Source organism: Panthera tigris, chromosome C1 (genome assembly GCF_018350195.1).
Source record: "Panthera tigris isolate Pti1 chromosome C1, P.tigris_Pti1_mat1.1, whole genome shotgun sequence".
NCBI lineage: Eukaryota > Metazoa > Chordata > Mammalia > Carnivora > Felidae > Panthera > Panthera tigris.
Window position 1 is genome coordinate 21361337 of NC_056667.1, and position 21455 is coordinate 21382791.

Genomic DNA, 21455 nt, shown 5'->3' on the forward strand with positions numbered 1-21455 from the left:
GTCCGTGAGTTCGAGCCCCGCATCAGGCTCTGTGCTGACAGCTCAGAGCCTGGAGCCCGTTTCAGATTCTGTGTCTCCCTCTCTCTCTGCCCCTTCCCTGTTCATGCTCTGTCTCTCTCTGTCTCAAAAATAAATACATGTTAAAAAAAAAAAAAAAAGAAAAGTGGAACTAAGATTATTCCCGGGGTACCTGGGTGGCTCAGTTGGTTAAGTGTCCGACTTCAGCTTAGATCATGATCTCGAAGTTCCCGAGTTCAAGCCCCACATTGGGCTCTGTGCCGACAGCTTGGAGCCTGGAGCCTACTTCAGATTGTGTCTCCCTCTCTCTCAGTCCCTCTTCCACTCACGCTATGTCTCTCTCTCAAAAATAATAAACTTAAAAAAAAAATGAGCCTTTAAAAAAGATTATTCTCTGGGAATTAAACTTTAAAATCAATAAAAGTGGGTCAGGATATGGATATGTAAAGTGTCTTTAAAGAAAGAGAACAGCCAGGCTGGCTGGCTCAGTTGGTAGGGGATGCGACTCTTGATCTCGGGATTGTGAGTCTGAGCTCCACACTGTAGAGCTTACTTAAAAAAAAAAAAAAAAAAAATCTTAAAAAAAAAGCTACCAGGCAAGAATGCACACATGTAAGTATGTGTAGCAATATATGTAAATATGTATATATTTAGGGGCGCCTGGGTGACTCAGTTGGGTGTCTGACTTCGACTCAGGTGATGATCACAGCTTGTGAGTTTGAACCCCACATCGGCTCCCCAGTCTCAGTGCAGAGTCTGCTTTGGATCCTCTGTTTCTCTCTCTGTCCCTCCCCAGCTTGCTTTCTTTCTCTCAAAAATAAATGAAAATTTAAAAAATTTTAAATATGCGTATATTTATATTTTGTATTACATTAATGTAACAGCAACAACAATCATTTAGTGACTAAAAGGTATAGTAAAATGTGTGGTATAAAGCAGCACTGTAGGGGCACCTGGGTGGCTCAGCTGGTTAGGTGTCTAACTTTGGGTCAGGTCATGATCTCACAGTTCATGAGTTCGAGCCCTGAGTCAGGCTCTGCACTGACAGCTCAGAGCCTGGAGCCTGCTTTGGATTCTGTGTCTCCCTCTCTCTCTGCCCCTCCCCTGCTTGCATTCTGTCTCTCTCTAAAATAAATTTAAAAACATTTAAAAATCTAAAAATAAAGCAGCATTGTACAAAGCATTCCATGTACATTATCTCATTGAACTCCCACATTTCTTTTTTTTTTTTTTAAGTTTATTTATTTTGAGAAAGAGAGCATGAGCAGGGAGAGAGGCAAAAGGAGAGGGAGGGAGTGAAAGAGAGATAATCCCAAGCAGGCTCCAAGTTGTCAGCACTGAGCCCCATGCAGGGCTCAAACCCACGAACCATGAGATCATAACCTTAACCAAAATCATGAGCTGGACATTTAACCAACTGAGCCACCCAGGAGCTCCTAAACTTCCACATTTCTAAAGACTCTGTCAGAAAGGGAGGTTATTTAACTACGCAAGTACAGAAAATCGGGTGAGAAGCAAACCTGGCAGCACCCATCCCAGTCGGTCAGAAGAGAGGAGATGTCCAGATTTTACAGCCCCATCTGCAAGTCTATCTTTGTTGGGGGTGGTGTGCAGCAGACCTGGGTGGTCAGGTGCCATTCAATACCAGGTTCCTCAATTCCCCTTGCTCCGATCCCATGCCCCCCAAGCGATCTGATTATGCATCAGTCTCCACCTAGGCCTGCTTCAGAAGCTGTTCTGGCAATGCAGACTTGTGAGTATTCCTATCTTTGTGACAATTACTTCTCACCCATAATGAATAAACTAACATTCCAATGTTATTTCCAATAATTAAAATACAAAATATTTTGGGGTGCTTTGGTGGCTCAGTCAGTTAAGCATCTGACTCTTGATTTCGGCTCAAGTCAAGATCTCACAGTTTGTGAGACTGAGTGAGCCCAGTATCAGCTCTGCATTGACAGCATGGAGGCTGCTTGGAATTCTCTCTCTTCCTCTCTCACTCTCTGCTCCCTCTGCTCTCTGCCCCCTCCCCCACTTATACACGCTCTCTCAAATAAATAAATAAATAAACTTAAAAAAATTTTAAAAATAGGAATGCTAAACTCTCAAAGTAATATAATCTGTTGTGTGGGGGAGGGTTGTGGCAAAATATACATAAAAATTACCATTTTAACCATTTTTATTTTATTTATTTATTTTTTAATTTTTTTTAACATTTATTCATTTTAGAGACAGAGAGAGACAGAGCATGAAAGGGGGAAGGTCAGAGAGAGAGGGAGACACAGAATCTGAAACAGGCTCCAGGCTCTGAGGTGTCAGCACAGAGCCCGATGCAGGGCTCGAACTCATGGACTGCGAGATCATGACCTGAGCCGAAGTCGGTCGCCCAACCGACTGAGCCACCCAGGCGCCCCATAACCATTTTTAGGTATACAGTTCTGTGGCATTAAGCTCATTCACCTTGTTGTACAACCATTATCACTACTCATTTCCAAAATGTTTTCATCATGTCAAACTAATGCTCTGTACACATTAAATCAGTGCCCATCTCTCCCCTCCCACGGCCCCTCATCATCACCATTCTACTTTCTATCCATTTGCGTTATGGTGGTTTTAAAACATGTCTGCAAATTCCTTTACATGCCTCCCGTTAAGGAATGGAGATTGCCTCAAAGAACAGAATTCAGTGGAGTGACACTGAGGGACCTCAGACACTGGGTCAGTGAAAGCCGTGCACTTTCTGCCAGGTGGTCATAGGATACTTATCCTGAGAGCCTATAGCCACCATGTAAGAAGTCCAGCCAGGGGTGCTTGGATGGCTCAGTCAACTAACCGTCCAATTTCAGCTCAGGTCATGATCTCACGGTTTAGGAGTTCAAGCCCCACATCAGGTCCTGTGCTGACAGCTCGGAGCCTAGATTCTGCTGCGGATTCTGTGTCTCCCTCTCTCTCTGCTCCTCCCTCACTTGCACTCTGTCTCTCTCTATCTCTCTCAAGAATAAATAAACATTAAAAAACAATTAAAAAAAAAAGAAGTCCAGCCATCCCAGGACTGCACGGGATGAGATCATGTAGGGAGACTGCAGACAAAGGAAGACCTGTGGAGTCCCAGCTTTTTGAGAGCATCTAGCCCAGGTATCAGACTTGGACATGATGAAACCCTGTTATGGGTTGAACTGTGTCCCTCAAAAAGAAAAAGACATGTTTAAGTCCTAACCCCCAGCACCTCAGAATATATTGGTAATAGGGTCACTGCAGATGTAACTAATTAAGATAAGGTCATACAGGAGTAGGGTGGGCTCTTAATCCAGTATAACTAGCATCCTGAAGAGCAGAAGAGGCAGACCAACAGACACACACAGGAGAGAAGGTCACTCAGAGGCACAGACCGAGTGATGCAGCTATATGCAGGCAAGGATTCCTAGCCACCACCAGAAGCTAGGAAAAGGCAAGGAAAGATTCTTCCACAGTAACACTGGAGAGATCATGGCCCTGCTGATACCTTGATTTTAGATTTCTGGCCGCCAGAACTGTGAGAGAATAAATTTTGTTTTTTTAAGCTACCTAGTTTATGGTACTTTGTTACGACAGCCCTAGGAGACTAATACATCTTCCTTCAAAACAATCTCAGCCCCGGGCACCACCTGACTTTAATTACGTGAGAAACCCCTTAGCAAAACTGGCTGGCTAAGCCCAGTCACCCCCTGACTTATGAACAAAATAAACCATTGTTATTGTTTTAAGCCACTGTCTTGGAGCAGTTTGTTACCCAATAACACATAACTGGAATATCTGTCCTCTATTACTAATACCAGCAACGTTAACCAGAAGTGTGTTATTTACTCCACCAAGACTACCAGCGTCTCCCTAAGCCATACCTTCCTGACACTGGGAAGGAAGCCTTTTTCAGTAATCAGTCATGGGTTGTTCTATACCGAATCCCTCAATCTGCCTCATTCAGTTGGCTTGACTATCTCTGTACTCACAAGACTGTTCACTTTCTTCTGAACTGCATTGTAACCAATGCAGAGTGGGGCTTGTTTATTTCCCAAGTAATTATGGTTATCAATGTTATCTCAGAAAAACCCAAGCTTGAATTTAGTGTAAAAAAACAGAACACAAAATTATATGTATATTATGATTACAATTTGGGGGAGGGGGGCAATGCATAAATAGGCTAAAAACTGGAAGAGAAACACCATTATTTAAATGGTGGAGACATAATTGCTACATTTATAAAACTCTACTTTGTGCCAGGTCCTGTTCCAGTCACTTGACAAACATAACCCGTAATTCTCATGATCACCCTACAGGGATGATATTATGATCTCCACTTTACAAATGAGGAAACAGGCTCTAAGAGACAGTTGGTAGGAAGAACAAGGTGATACAGACAGAAAGTGGCAAACCCAATGCCTGGGCTCATTCTTCTTACCATGGATGGATTTCCCTTCTCTATGTAAATCTGCTATGGAATGAACACATACATCCCAGAGCCCAATAGCCTAATTCTGACATGAAGCTTCCTCTGACTAGATCTTCCTGGTGGTCCTAAAGGATCAACAGTGTGAATGCCTCAGGGAGAAACAAGACCACATACCTAGATGCAGCTGGACATCTTTCACCTCCAGGGTGCTGGACTTGCGATGCCGAGCAAGCTGGCAGGCTGCTGTCACCACACTCTCGATAAAATCATCAGCAATCTGCAGCAGCATCTGGGGAAGACAAAAGTGGGGGAGAGTAACCATGACACTGGCAGAGTAGGCTCCTGTTGCTGGGACAACTGTGTCTGCTTGAATCACATATTTAGTCAGGCTTTCTATTAGAAGCCATGGAATCAGCATTTGGGCTAAGGTGAGGAGGAAGAGTGAAAACAACACTAAAAACACATCAACTCATTAACCAGGTTGAGCACAACTCACACCTTTCTGAGGATGTTACTTTCTGTACTTCCTACCTGGCAGGAATCAATCAGGCCAATCCCTCACTCTCATATTTTCTTCTGAATTAGGGGGGAAAACAAAAGTGAATCTTTATACTTCCTCACTCACAGTCTCCTAAAGCATTTTTATTTCCATTATCTCACCTAGTCCTTATATTAATCCTGTGAAAAAAATGGGGCATGGATTTTATCCTTCTTCTATACAGAAGGATGCTGACTCATGGCCATGCAACTGCTAAGCACCAGAAGCAGGATTCAACTTCCAGGTTCCATGTCCAAATCCTGGGTTCTTTCCACTTCATTATCATTTATCCTGGACTATGTGAAGAGTAAAATCAGTATTTGAAGCTAAAAATTGGAGTTTTCATCAGTCAATACCTTGGCCTCCTCTGCTGACCAAAAAGAAAATGAATTACAATCATAGATATACCTTATTCTGTTAGACTATTACTGCATTGTTATCTTTTCTATGAAACCAAACGGATACCATCCACAGAGATGCACAGAGAGTGAGGGAAGGGCAGAGAGAGAGGGAGAAAGAGAGAGAATCCCAAGCAGGCTCCACACTGTCAGCACAGGGCCCAACATGGGGCTTGAACTCACAATCCATGAGATCATGACCTGAGCTGAAGAAAAGAGATGATTAACTGACTGAGCCACCCAAGCACCCTTTTCTCTTTTTTTAAAGTAAGCTTTATGCCCAACATGGGGCTTGAACTCACCACCCCGAGACCAAGAGTCACATACTCTACTAAATGAGCCAGCCAGGCACCTCCTAACAAAGAGATTTCTGATTAAACATGGCAAATCAACTCCAAAAATGACCTCCTCTCCTTCCCTAAATCCACTAAAATAACAATAAAGGGAAAAAAGACATATAAATCCACAAAGACAACAGGAGAGAAAAACTTAATAGACACGAGATTCCAATAAACTTTTATTTATTTTTTGAGAGAGAGAGAATGCATGAGCGAGAGAGGGCAGAGAGGGAGAGGAACAAAGGATCTGAAGCAGGCTCTGTGCTAAGAGCAGACAGCCCGATGTGGGGCTTGCACTTACAAACCACAAAATCATGACCTGAGCCAAAGTCAGATGCTTAATCAACTGAGCCACCCAGGCACCCCTCCAACAAACTTTTAAAGTAAACTTTTGCCAAGGAGATAACAGAGGAAAAGTGGGATCTGACCTGCAGATGGAATGTACAACATAAGTGCCCATAAAGGGGACACCAATGAGAATTAAACTGATTTGCCCCTTGCAGCCCCCAAAAGATCCAGCTTCTGGAAGTGCTATTTACATAAAAGATTGGGCTGAGGCACGGAACTAAAATCTGAGAAAGTATTACAAGTCTATATACAGACTAGTCCCCATTCCCTCCACACTCCAAAAGCAGCCAAGTGACTCCTCCCCACACATACCAGAACTCAGCAGGTTTATTCCCTAGAACACTGAATAGGCATGGCTCTGGATTAGAATACATCAGACACAGTGATGGCAGGGGAGAGATACAGCCTCTTTCTCTTGCCTTGCTTTCAGGATGTCAGAAGCTAGAGATAAACCCTCCAGATAGGAGCCTGGAGGATTCTTTTCTGGAGATACCAAATGACTCCAGAGAATAGACTTACAGATGCTGAGATGTAGAGATCCTCCAATAAGAAGGCTGACTTGTTGACAAATTATTCTGGAGTGAAGCCAGTGGTTTGCTAAAGCCAGCTGAGAGGAGCTCATAAAAGTCAATTAATTACATGCATTTCTTCACAATCTTTCATTCAGCAACATGTTGATAGCTTAAAATAGGGCATATTGGGAATATTTACACCACAGAAATTAGGAAACGCTAAAAATTAGGGCCTTTTCCTCCACCGAATTGGTTGCTAAACATTAACAGTACATTACTAGATGAAGCCAATCAGTAAATTCTGCTTCACATCAGCTCTTTAGTGGCTCAGTCTTTTTTTTTTTTTTAATTTTTTTTAACGTTTATTTATTTTTGAGACAGAGAGAGACTGAGCATGAACGGGGGGAGGGTCAGAGAGAGGGAGACACAGAATCTGAAACAGGCTCCAGGCTCTGAGCTGTCAGCACAGAGCCCGATGCGGCGCTTGAACTCATGGACCGAGAGATCATGACCTGAGCCGAAGTCGGCCGCTTAACTGACTGAGCCACCCAGGCGCCCCTTTAGTGGCTCAGACTTTAAGAACAGATAGTCAAGAACACCAAACATGTGAAGGAAATCTCCAATACTAAAAAGAAAATAAACAAACCAAGGAGAAAAAAAGGGCCCAGGGGACACTAAGACAACGCAGGGAAAAGAAGAAAATGTCAAAAAATGGAATTCCTTGGGGGCACCTGGGTGGCTCAGTTGGTTAAGCATCCAACTTCAGCTCAGGTCATGATCTCATGGTTCATGGGTTCGAGCCCCGCATGGGGTCTGTGCTGACAGCTCAGAGCTTGGAGACTGCTTCAGATTCTGTGTCTCCCTCTCCCTCTGCCCCTCCCCTGTTCACACTGTCTCTGTCTCTCAAAAATAAACAAAATTTAACAAAATGTTTAAAAATAAACAAAATGTAAAAAAAAAAAAATTTTTTTTTAAAATAGAATTCCTTGTTAAGAAAGGTAAGAGAAGATATTACAACCATAAAATAAGAACAGAGTGGCTTGGGGAAAAAAAGGACCAATTAGAAGTGCCTGGCTGGCTCAGCTGGTGGAAGAGTATGACTCTTGATGTCAGGATTCTGCAAGCCCCACCTTGGGTGTAGAGATTACTTACAAAATAAAATCTTTTCTTTTTTTTTTTAATTTTGTTTTTGAGAGAGAGAGAGAGAGAGAGAGAGAGCGCGCACAAGTTGGGGAGGGACAGAGAGAAAGGGAGACACAGAATCCAAAGCAGGCTCCAGGCTCCAAGATGTCAGCACAGAGCCCGACTTGGGGCTTGAACTCATGAACCACGAGACAATGACCCGAACTGAAGTTGGATGCTTAACCAACTGAGCCACTCAGGTGCCCCCAAATAAAATCTTTAAGAAACAAACAAACAAAAAAAGGAATAGTCAACAAGAAAACCTCATGAGAATTCTAATTTTTATAACAAAAAACCTTAAAACTTACAAAGTTTAGAAGATAAACTAAGAAAAATCTCCCTAGCAAGTGGAACTTAGAATTATAAAGAAATAAAAATAGGAAATCAAAGACAAAAAACCCTAAGAGGACCAATGCAGAAGATTCAATATCCAACCAATTGTCATTACAGAATGAAAGAGCAAAAACAGAGAAGAAATTATCAAAAAACTAATATAAGAAAATGGAAGTCTCACACACTGCTGGTATGAATGTAAAAGGGTATATGTAGCACTTTGGAAAAACAATTACCACATGACTCTGCAACTTCACTCCTAAGTATATTATCAAGAAAAATGAAAACATATTTCCACATAAAACTTATGCATGAGTTTTAAAAAAAGGAAAAAAACAAAATTTGCACATGAATGTTCATGCAACATTCATAATAACCAAAAAGTGGATACAACCCATCAACTGATGAATGGATAAACAATGGTATGTCCATACAACGGAATAGTATTCTGCCCTAAAAAGAGGTACTCATATCTGCTACAACATGGATGAACTTTAAAAACATTACACTAAGTGAAATAAGCCAGTCACAGACACCACATATTATATGACTCCATTTATCTGAAATGTCCAGAACAGGCAAATCTATAAAGACAGAAAGTAGATTAGTAGTTAGTTGCTTAAGGGCTGTGGGGGTTGGGAAAAAATGGGAGTGACTGCTAATGGCTGGGGGTTTCTTTTAGGGGTGATGAAAATGTTCTAAAAATGACAGTGTTGAGAGTTGTATAATTCTGTGAAAAGACTAACAACCACTGAACTGTAGATTTCAAATGAGTGAATTTTATGGTATATGAATTATATCTCAATAAAGCTGCTACCCCCTCAACCACTCCCCCATCCTCCCCACACACAAAGAGAGCAAGTATTTTTCCCTCTGGTTAAAAAAAATAAAAATGGAGTTATACTTTTTTTTATAATTTGTATTTCCTTTCCTTGTCATTACATACTCTTCAGCAAAGGCAAAACAAACTAATAACAAAAAACTCCAAACCCCAAAATATACAAAATCATCCCAGAATTGAGGCACTCAAGTCCCTAAAATAAAAGAAGGTTCCAGGAACCCAGCACAACAAATGAAAAAAGATATGCACTAAAGCTCATATGAAAATTCAGAATAGAAAAAAAGTAACATTCTAGGGGCACCTGGCTGGCTCAGTTGGTAGAGCATGCAACTCTTGATCTCAGGGTTGAGTTCAAGCCTCAGGTTGGGTATAGAGATTACTTAAAAAAGAAAATATTTAAAAAAAAAAAAAAAAAAAGGGAAAAGAAAAAAGACTCTAAAAAACCAAAACTGGGATCAGAATGGCATAAGACCTTTCTGTTTTTCTTTTTTTTTTCTCAAGTAGGCTCCATGCCAAACATGGGGCTTGAACTCACGACCCTGAGATCAAGAGTTGCACGAAGCACCCTGCATAAGATTTCTTAATAGATTTTCAAAGACAATGGAGCAATGCCTTTACAACTGAAAGGAAAAAAATGATTTCCATAATCAAATTCTAAACTCTTTCAAACCAAAAATTAAATGTGAAGTTAGAATGTAGATATTTTCAGACATTTACCTCTCATCTATCCTTCTTAGACAGTAATAAAAACGTGCTCTAACAAAAAGAGGGAATAAAGTAAGAAGAAGAGGATGTAGGATCTAGGAAACAAGAGATCCAAAGAGGAAAAAAAAAAAAAGAGCAAAAGGAAGACCCAGGAGAGGTTTGTTCAAGTGACCTAAAATTAATCAGACCAGAAGACGACGGAGGATTCTGGGAGTGAAATCTCCGAGTCGGGAAAGCAGGCGGGGGAGAGACTAAAATCTGCAGATTATTTTTCCATTTGGAAAAAACAATGTTGATAAAGTGTACACCAGAGGTGATAGCAGAAGTCGAATAAAAAAGGCACAAAAAAAACTAAATAAAAATGAGTCAATTATCAACTTTGTAAGTAGTACAAAACAGGACTTGGTTCAGTGGTGAACAATATTTACTTGGTCAGAATAATGTAAATACTGATTTCTGAGTTATCTAAAAGTTGTGACAAAACTATATTGGAAAAATGAGGGAAAGGGAAGCATGTATGGATGTGAGTGGTTTAACAAAATTCTATCAACAGACAGAAATCAAAGAATATCTGTTTCAGTATATTACTTAAAAATATGGAGGAATATTATAGAAACAACTAAAATTGTTGAAAGTGATTGCCTGTGAACAACAAACGAAGCCCTTTTCGCCAAGCAAAAGCAGCAGTAGCTGCTAGGTAGAAAGTGCTAGGCATTCTCCTAAGTGATTTGTACAAGTTATTCCAGGGAACCCTCACAATAACCCTGTGGGTAAATAATACCATACCCTGCCAACACAAGAGGAAACTGAGTCAAAAAGCGTACGTGACTTGTCCACAGCTACAGAACTGGTAAGCGGCAGAGCCAACGTTCAAATTCAGATTTGTCTGCCTCTAAAGAGCCAATATTCTGTATTAGCTCTCAGGGACACAGATTCTGGGGTTCCCAACCCCACCTTACCTCCTCCACATCTTCATCCAATTGCTCATTAGGATCCACTTCTCTGACTAAGTCTTGTAATTTCTTCTTGGTCAATACCTAAAGTTAATTGGGAGAAGATTTTTTCAGTAAGTATTAAGGGAGCAAAACACCTCATTACCCTGTAATGAAGAAAGGCTGTCACTGTGTTGGGTTTAGTTTCTACTTTCCAAAAGTCAGCAGTCTGGCCTACAAGACTTGTATTCTACAAAACTGTACTCTCAAGACAGAAGTAGCCCAGGGAAAGGCCACAAGAGCAGTGTGGCCGAGAGGCCAACACCTGTCAGTTTATTTCTGCTTCATCTCTTTCTCACTATGCCTTACCTTCCCTCTACATTAAATAATTTGCAATTTTCTGACCATCACAACTTGTATGTGCCTCTGTTGCTTTTGGACGTGCTCTTCTACCCTTCTTCCTATCTGCTCAATCTATGGTGCCTTCTTTCTGCTTTTCCTAGCCCACCCAGGTAAAAGGAACCACTTCCTCCTTTGGCCTCTACTAGACTCTGTGCACCCTTCTATCATTGTATGTAGTTGTAAACTTGCTTGTTTCTTTCTTTTTTTTTAATGTTTATTTATTTTTGACAGAGACAGAGTGTGAGCAGGGAAGGGGCAGAGAGAGAGAGGGAGACACAGAATCCAAAGCAGGCCCAGGCTCTGAGCTATCTGCACAGAGCCTAACACGGGGCTCAAACTCATGGACCCCAAGATCATGACCTGAGCCGAAGTCAGCTGCTCAACTGACTGAGCCACCCAGGCACCCCATAAACTTGCCTGTTTCAGACTTAGTAGGCTGAAAGCTCCCTGAGGGCAGGGACCATGTGTTCATCTCCATATAATATTTGTATAAGTGCGTACAACTGTGATCCCTTTTTCAGAGAGGAAATGTCATGTTACATATATATACCATTAAACAATAATCAAAAGACATACATTAAAATGCTAACCATAAATTGAGAATAAACTGAGGGTTGATGGGGAGTGGGAGGGAGGGGAAAGTGGGTGATGGGCATCGAGGAGGGCACCTATTGGGATGAGCACTGGGTGTTGTATGGAAACCAATATGACAATAAACTTCATATTAAAAAAAAATGCTAACCATAGTTATTTTGGGGTGATGGTAAAATTATGGGCTATTTATTCTTGTATTTCTAAAGTTTCTGTGATAAGCATGTATAATCTTGGAAATAAAGAAAAAAGCAACAAATTTTTAAAATACATATTTGTTCATGATTTCTCAGATCTATCCATTCTCTATTCTAACATTACCGCTACATCCAGCCTTTACTGCACATCTTGATTTACTACAGAAGTCTTAGACCTGGTCTTCCTCTCAGTCTGCCCCCTTTCCTACTTTTCTTATCCACTTACTACCAAGTTAATCCTCCTACGATATACTACTTTTATTATGTTACTTACTCTTCTATTAAATATTAAAAATAGACAATATTTGCAAAGATTGTCTAATGACTAAAAGTTCCAAAGGAAACTGACTAGTATATGCTCAGTTTATTCTGCCATAATCCAGCCTAAACTGTCTTACCTCCTGCCCTTCTCCAACAGACTCCACATTCAACACAAGCTGGCTTCCCAACTATCTGCCCAACCTTCCCCATTCACCTTTGCTGGTCCCTCCCCCTATTTTCTTGAAATGTCTCTCCCTCTTATTCCAGCCTACAAGGTTCAAGTTAAGAGATAATACTTATTTCTTATCTCTTGTGGGTCTGCAGAGCAGAATCAGAATCATGGGCAGAAAGTGGGGGGCAGATTTTATAAGTACTGCAGAAAATTAATGGCAGCAGCTGAATGAACTAGAAGGAGAAAAGACTGGAGGCAATGGTACTTAATTACAGGAATAATGAATAATGAATGCATTAGTTATTTTATTTAGCTATTTTATTTACCAATTATAAAGCATATATATATTTATACATAAAAATATAAAAACCTATCATAGGCAACATGTTGTGTTAGTGTGTGTATATGGATGTATGTAAATATACATCACACACATAAACGCTATAAACACTGATAAACATTGTACATGATAATTTCATAAAGAACTTCAGAAGTCCAAAGGACAGGGGTGTCTGGGTGGCTCAGATGGTTAAGTGTCTGACTCTTGGTTTTGGCTCAGGTCATGATCTCACGGTTCGTGAGTTCAAGCCTAAGCCTGTTTGGGATTCTTGTTCTCTCTCTTTGCCCCTCCTCTGCTCTCTCCCTCTCTCTCAAAATAAACTAAAGATAAATAAATAAATAAATAAATAAATAAATAAATAAATAGTAAAACTCTTTAAATTTCTTTTAAATTTAAATTTTATTTTTCAGAGAGAGAGTGTAAGCAAGGAAGGCGCAGACAGAGAGGGAGACAGAGGATCCAAAGTGGGCCCTGTGCTGACAGCAGCTATCCCGACGCAGGGCTCTGACGCATGGCAAGATCACGACCTGAGCCAAATTTGGACACTCAACCCACCGAGATACCCAGGCGCCCCCCAAGAAACCTATTTAAAAAAAATAGGGTGACTGGGTGGCTCAGTGGGTTAAGCGTCCGACTTCGGCTCAGGTCGTGATCTCACAGCTTGTGAGTTTGAGTCCCATGTCGGGCTCTGTGCTGACAGTTCAGAGCCTGGAGCCTGCTTCACATTCTGTGTCTCCCTCTCTCTCTCTCTCTCTCTGCCCCTTCCCTGCTCACACACACTCTCTCTCTCTCAACAATAAACAACAACAAAAAAAAAATTAGAAAAAATAAATAAATAAATAAAGAAGTCCAAAGGAGGGAAAAGACCTTTTCCAGCTAAAAGGAAGACGCAGCATCTGAGATAGACAGACATCTCCCAAAGCATTACTGGTTCAAATAACAGATAAGAGGTACCTACAAAGAACAAAAAATAAGAAATGATACCTGATTATTTTCAGGGCTGAGACGCCCTCCTGTCCCAGGAGTGCCTGGTATCTTTACCACTGTAGTGCTATTGGCCATGGAGCCTTGTGGAGGAGTGCTGGCTGGTTCCGGTTTTATGGATGAGAAATTGGAGAGGTTGATTAGGGCTGAGGGGCCAAACTGGTTCATAATCTGCCGAGCTTTGGACTTCAGCTCATAGAGCTTATCAAGATCCTGTTTCTTTTTGGAGCTGTGAGGACCAAGGCCAATCAACTGTAGAAGGAAAACAAGAGAATTAGCTCCAGAAACATCTTTAATAAAGGGTAAGTTTTGAAAGTAAACTTATATAAAGTCTCTTGGACTTGAAGGGTCTTTAGGATTTCTGGGATAGTGACCATGTGATACCTGCACATTAAAAATGGACGGAATGAGGAATGTTCATTGCTCTCACCTCATATTTAGAAACTATCTTTTCTCTAAAATCTAAATGAAATAGTCCACAAAATTAAATAAGTAAATGAAATGAGAAATCTTACGTACAAAAATAAACTAGAATGAGTAAGACATTTTTGAAGACTTCGTAAAAATAGAATACTTGGTTAAGTACTAAATGTGTTATTTTTCAACAGCAAATAATGTTAAATTCAAATAAATCATGGCACAATCACATACTTAAAACCAGTCACAAAACTTCAGAAAACAGATTAGTTCATTTTGGCACTTCAAAACATGCTTAAATCTATGTCAGGGCTATGTCTAATCAACACGATTTTTAGCAACTGTTAAAAGTAAGCTGTTCTTTGTCATCAAGAGCAAATTTTCTCTGAGTGTTAGCAATCTTTAAGTACATGCAGAGTCCCTAGCCTGGAGTAGCCAAGACTCCTAAATTTTAAAGCCATGAGGTAGACTCTGTGGACAGCAGCTTTGGTGTCATCAAGATCAGAAGCACATTTACCAAATTCCGTCAACAGCGGCCTCAACGAGCTTACTTACAGCTATCTGAGTGTCTAGATCTTTAATTACATCAGCAACAGCTGTGAGCCCGGTGAACTGAGAGGCAGCCATTTTCAAAAGCTACCTGTAAATGAACAACTGGCATCAAGCACCACTCTTGCCACAGAACCATTTCAGTTGCGTGGCTGGCACATCTTCACGGGCCAGAATCCAAGCAAACTGGATGTGGAGAAACGCATCCATATTCCTGTCTCCTTATTCTTACTCATTACCAAGAGAAATATCTCCATCTCTTTCATATGCAGCTTTTAAAATTAATGAAGATTATAGTAATATAAATTCTCTTCTAATGAAACGGATGTTCTAGCGTTAGGGATAAACTAGCAGCATATGGAAACTTCATTGGCCAAACTGTGGAACTTGCAGGAATCATGGCAGTGGTTATCAGAACGTGGTGAAGCTTAGCAACCTAAATGAGCATCTATACGTGTGAACTCTTGCCCCAGTTGCTGAGTTCCTCCCCAACAAACTGTCTAACTTTCTAACACGAGAAATCACCTTTCCTGGTTTACCCTTAAGAAAAGCAACTAACTATGCACTGGTTAAGTGACCAAGAGAAACTTGGCCAAGAGTCAGCTGAGGGGGACAGCAGAGCATCAAGATCACTTGTTTGTTTTTTAACCGTATGCAGTCCATGCCTCCTTCTCCCTTACCCACAAATGGTACCGACAGAAGAATCAGGAGAGGGAAAGATTGAGAATGTGGTTAATAGTTGTTCTGTAATGTTATAAAAACAAACTATTTACCCACAGCAAGTTTTATGAAAGAGACTTATTAAAGATTATCAGTATGTTCACCACACTGAACATATTATACCCTTCAAATAACATTCCCATAACCTTCAAGGGACTTCCCAAAGAGTACTGGGTATTGCTCAAAATAAGTAGAAGACTTTTTTTGTCATAGAGATTTCTGCATAATGGGAATTTCTATAATAAGATCTGTAGACAAGAACACAATCTACACAGCACCAAATATGAATAATCATATGTCAAGTTTGGAATTAACATTAAGGAATAGCTCCAATGACTATTAATGAAATAAGTTGTTTTAATGAAATAAGGGGAATCCATACAATATAAGAAACATCAAAGTTTCTCCCTAAGAAACTAGACTGCAGTTTACTGTATTGTTTTGTTGAGAAGCAAACATTACTTCTGCATTTTCAATAATTCTGGTAAGTGAGCTATTTCTTCCATTAAAACAAAACAAAACAAAGCAGATGATAACCACTCATTACCAGACTGACACTGCCCATAGTTTCCTAGACTATTCCTTTATTTGGTTGGATTTAAAACACCATATTTGGATGGGTGATGATTACATGGATTTACACAATGTCAAAGTCATCACACTGAATATTTAAGATCTGTGCATTTTATTGTATATACAAATTATAACACTATTAAGGACAGGAAACCAAATCACCCAACCCCCACCCAAATAAATAAAGGATTGCACTCTTAGACATTTATCCCAGAAAAATAAAAACTTGTGTTCCCACACAAACCTATATTCTCATGTTCATAGCATATATCAATAAGGAAAAGATAGATTATTGAATACATGGTGGTATATGAGTACATCTGGAAAAAATCTGGTTTCATGTTTAAAATTTAAATATTTGACCCATCTGGAATGAGGGGGGGGTATATATATATTCCTCCCTTCATACACTCTTTTATTGCAGACGGATCAAATATTTAAATCTTAAATATAAAATGAATTATCTTAAATGTTAAATATAAAATACTAGAATATAGGAGATTTAAAAAATATTCAGGAATATAACCCTCTCACTTTATTAAAAAAAACTAACCCAAAATGGATCATATACTTTAATAATATCAAATGTACAACTATAATACTTTTAGAAAAAACAGGAGAAAATCTTTGGGCTCTAGCTAGACAAGAGTTCTTAGACTTGACACTAAATGCAATCAATAAAAGGAAATATTTCTAAATTGGCCTTCATCAAATTAAAAATGTTTCCTATGTGAAAGCCTACGTAGAAAGGATGAAAAGACAAGCTACAGACGAGGAGAAAGTATTTACAAACTACATATCCAACAAAAGACTAGTATCTATAAAGTATAAAGAATTCTCAAAACTCAGCACGTCTTTTTTTTTTTTTAACTAATTCAATTACAAAATGCACAGAAGACCTGACCAGATATTTCACCAAAGTCATACAGATGGCAAACGAAGCACAAGAAAAGGTATTCAACGTCATTAGTCATTAAAGAAAGGCAAATTAAAACTGCAGTAAGATGAAACTACACACCTAGAAGTATGCCTAAAATAAAAAATAGTGATAGCGCCAAATACTGACAAGGATGCAGAGAAAATGGATCACTAGCACATTGCAAGTGGGAATGTAAACAGTACAGCCACTCTAAAATGGTTTGCAGTTTCTTAAAAAATCTAAGGATATACTGTCACAGAGAAGCCTAAAGAGACATGAAGACAAATGGAAAAACTAAGATCTGAGTAAATGATGGACTTCAGTTAATAATACTGTATTAATATTGGCTCATTAGTTTTAACAAATGCACCATACTAATGTAAGATGTTGCTATGGAGAAACTGGGTGTATGGAAACCCTATTACCTTCCCAATTTTTCTGTAAATCTCAACTGTTCTAAATTTTTTCTTAACGTTTATTCATTTTTGAGAGACAGAGCACAAGTCGGGGAGGAGCACAGAGAAAAAAGGAGACACAGGATCCGAAGCAGGTACCAGGCTCTGAGCTGTCAGCACAGAGCCTGACGTGGGGCTCGAACTCATGAACCACGAGATTATGACCTGAGCCAAAGTCGGATGCTTACCCCAATGAGCCACCCAGGTGCCCCTAAAACTGTTCTAAGAAATAGTTTATTAAAAAACTAGGGGTGCCTGGGTGGCTCAGTCGGGTAAGCATCTGACTCTGTATCTCAGCTCAGGTCATGATCTCATGGTTCATGAGATGAAGCCCTGAGATGGGGTCTGTGTTGACGTTGCAAAGCTTGCTTGGGATTCTTTCAATCCCTCTCTCTGTACCCCTCTCCTGCTCTTGTGCATGCACGTGTGTATGTGTGAGTATGTGTGTGTCTTTCTCTCTCTCTCAAAATAAATAATCATTTAAAAAAATAAAGTAAAAAAAAAAACCTAGAAAAAAAAAAAAGGGGGGAGGGGGTGCCTGGCTGGCTCAGCAGGTAGAGCATGCGACTCTTAATCTCAGGGTCAGAGTTCAAGTCCTACATTGGGTGTCAAGCCTACTCTAAAAAGAAAAAAGGGGAAAAAAGAACAAACCATTAATACACAAAACAACAGGGATGAATCTCAAAAAATATTTAAGCAAAAAAAAAAAAATCCAGTCTCAAAAGAAATACTCTATGATTCCATTTATTTAATTTTTAAATTTGTATTTCATTAAAAAAAATTTTTTTATGTTTTTATTTTTGCAGGAGAGAGAAACAGAGCATGAGAGGGGGAAGAGCAGACAGAGAGGGAGACACAGAATCTGAAGCAGGCTCCAGGCTCTGAGCTGTCAGCACAGAACCCAACACAGGGCTAGCTAGCACTCACAAACTGTGAGATCATGACCTGAGCCGAAGTCGGACGCTCAATCGACTGAGCCACCCAGGCACCCCGTATTTGTATTTCATTTTTAAAGTTTATTCATTTTGAGGGGGGCTGCAGAGAGAATGGGAGGAGAGAGAATCTCTCAACTTGGGGCTCAATTCCATGAACCATGAGATTATGATCTGAGCCAAAATCAAGAGAGTCCAACGTTTAACTGATTGCACCACCCAGGCACCCCTGATTCCGTTTATATGAAATTCTAACCTCTAATGATCTAAAAACTAAACTCTAGCAATAGATGGGGCAGAGACTGAACAGGGGTATGGGGGAAGTTTGTGAGGTAGATATAAATGTTCTATATCTTGAGGGGGGTGATGCTTACACAGCTGCATACATTTCTGAAAACCCATCAAACTAAATACTTACAATGTGCATTTTATTGTACACAAATTATACCTCAATAAAGTCGGCTCAGAAAAAAAAAAAACCTCTTAATATGCAACTATTACACGACCCAACAATTGAAGTCCTAGGCATTTATCCTAGAGAAATGAGAACTTATGTTCACACCAAAACCTTTACATGAATATTCATAGTAGCCTTATTTGTAATAGTCAAAAACTGCAATCAGCTCAGGTGTCTCTCAAGAAGTGAATGGTTAAACAAACTGGTATATCCAGATCATGGAAAATTACTTTATCAATAAAAAGAAAAAAACTTGATACACACGACTTACATGAACCTCCAGAGAATTACGTTGAGCAAAAGACAATACAAAAATGTACTTATATAACATCTTTGAAATGACAAAATTTTAGGAACAGGAAAGAGATTCGTGAGGTTGTTAGGCACTGAGTAGCAGGGAAGCAGACGTGGTTACAAAAGGGCAATATGAGGGACCTTTGTGATGGAATCATTCAGTGTCTTGACTGTGATGACAGATAAAAGAACCTTTAGGGGCTTCTGGGTGACTCAGTCAGTGAGGTGACCAATGACCAACCAATGACCAACTCTTGATTTTTGTCTCAGGTCATGATCTCGTGGTTCGTGGGTTCAAGCACCATAATGGGCTCTTTGCTAACAGTGTGGAGCCTGCTTGGGATTTTCTGTCTCTCTGCCCCTCCCCTGCTTACTCTCTCTCTCTCTCAAAATAAATAAATAAACACTAAAAAAAAAAAAAAGAACCTATGAAAGTGACTAAATTGTATAGGACTTAATCCACATACATCCACAAATGAATACAAGTCAACAAATACAAGTAAAACTGGGTAAATATGAATGAGACTGGTGGATTATATCAGGGTCAATATCCTGATTGTCATATTGCACAACAGTTTTGCAAAATGTTACCACTGGAGAAAGCTAGGCAAAGTATTCAAGAGATCTCTGTATGTTATTTTTTTTTAATTAAAAAAATTATTTATTTATTTTGAGAGAGAGAGAGAGAGAGAGAGAGAGAGAGAGAGAGGAAGGGACAGAGAGAGGGGGAGAAAGAAAATCCCAGCACAGAGCTCAACACAAGGCTGAAACTCACAAACCAAGAGATCATGACCTGAGCCAAAGTCTGACACTTAGCCCACTTAGCCACCCAGGTGTTCCACTCTGTATTATAATTTCTTATAACTGCAAATAAATCTACAATTATCTCAATTTTTAAAATTGGGGAAAAAAAATTCTCAGCAGTAAATGAAAAGCCCTTCTAAAGATGGCCCAAAGGGGGCGCCTGAGTGGCTCAGTCAGTTAAGTGTCTGACATCAGCTCAGGTCATGAGCTCCAGGATCACAAGTTCCATCCCCGCATTGGGCTCTCTGCTGTCAGCATGGAGCCTGCTTCTGATCCTCTGTCACCCCCTCTCTCTGCCCCTCCCCTGCTTGCACCCACTCTCTCTTTGAAAAATAAATAAACATTTTAAAATAAATAAATAAAATAAAGATGACCCAAAGCTCAGGAGCCATAAAATACTTGACATGTTCAATTACATGAAAATAAAAATGTCTGACAAATAAATAAAATTTAAAAAAAAAACAAAAATAAAATGTCTGCATGGCAACAAACATAATAAAGGACAAAAAGACAAACTAGCAAAAATATATGCAATATATATATCAAAGACAAAGAACTAATTTCTTTTACATATAAAAAATACTTAGACATCAATAGGCACCCAACCACCCAAAAGAAAAATTGCAAAAAACAAAACAAAACAAAAAAACCCCAAAAAAAACACAGCACAAGAAATTCAAATAGTTCTTAAAGTAATGAAATTACTTTTATTCTCATTCACAATAAAAACACAGATTAAAACTATTTATTCCTCCTCTGGCAATGATGAAAAAGTTTTACATGTACTCTGAAAATTTTATGGATAGTCATTTCATCTGTTGTTGGAGTGGGGGGAATATAAATTTGTTAGAGGTCTCTATACAGGGCTACTTAGCAGTATCTACCAAAATTAGAAAAACATATATTGTTTTGACCCCACAGTTCCATGTTTAGCAATTTATATTACAGTTGAACTTCTATGTAAAAATAATACTGTACATACAAGGAATATCAGCCTAAATGTCCATCAAAAGTGATACAGTTAAATAAATCAGGGTATAACCACAATGAAATACACTGAAAAAGAGTTAAGACTCATGAAAATATTAAGCTAAATGAAAGAATCCAGAGGTACCTGGCTGGCCCAATTGGAAGAGCTGTAACCCTTTTTTGTTTTGTTTTGTTTTTGTTTTTGTTTTTTTGGAAGGCAGGAGGTTTATTTTACACCAGAGGGGCTCAGAGGAGATCACTCTCCGAGGTCTGAGCTGGAAGAGCTGTAACTCTTAATCTCAGGGTCATGGGTTCGAGCCCCATGTTGGGTGTAGAAATTACTTAAATAAAACTTTTTAAAAATTAAACAAAATAAATAAAAGAAAGAATCCTGTCACAAAAGACATGTTGTATCATTCCATTTATATGAAATGTCCAGAACAGACACACCTATCAAGACAAGAAAGTGGATTAGTGGTTGCCAGGGCTGAAGCGTAAGGGAGAAGAATACGGATTGACTGCTAATGGTAAAGGGTTTATTTTAGGAGGGGACAAAATAATCTGAAATTAGATTATGGTGATGGTTGGTTGCATAACCCTGAATGTATAAAAAAGCCATTGAACTGTACATCTGATAATGGTGAATTGTATGATAATGTCAATGACATCTCAATAAAGCTGTTTTTAAAAAATGAAAAAACTCATGAAAGGACCTCTAAAATACACTGTTCATTGAAAATCCAAGGTACAGAATAGTGAGAATAATTTGTTATCATCTATTAAAAGACATATAACTGTAAATGCATAAATTATTCCTGGAAAGATAAATAAGAAACTGATAACAGCAG

General features: G+C 39.3%; 1 protein-coding gene across 2 annotated transcripts in view; it reads right to left on the reverse strand.

The window, feature by feature from the left end:
• The window catches only part of TAF12 (TATA-box binding protein associated factor 12), a 32152-nt gene that overhangs the window by 3070 nt on the left and 7627 nt on the right, over positions 1-21455 (reverse strand). Inside the window, exons 1-4 of one of the 2 annotated variants that reach the window (XM_042996129.1) lie at positions 18812-18961; positions 13519-13770; positions 10599-10676; positions 4619-4733 (exon numbers count right to left, since the gene is read on the reverse strand). In XM_042996129.1, coding sequence (XP_042852063.1) covers positions 4619-4733; positions 10599-10676; positions 13519-13770; positions 18812-18871 — 505 coding nt within the window. In that variant the 5' untranslated portion in view covers positions 18872-18961. Of the gene's footprint in view, positions 1-4618; positions 4734-10598; positions 10677-13518; positions 13771-18811; positions 18962-21455 lie in introns of those variants that run through there. The other variant, XM_007097904.3, reaches the window with a different exon arrangement.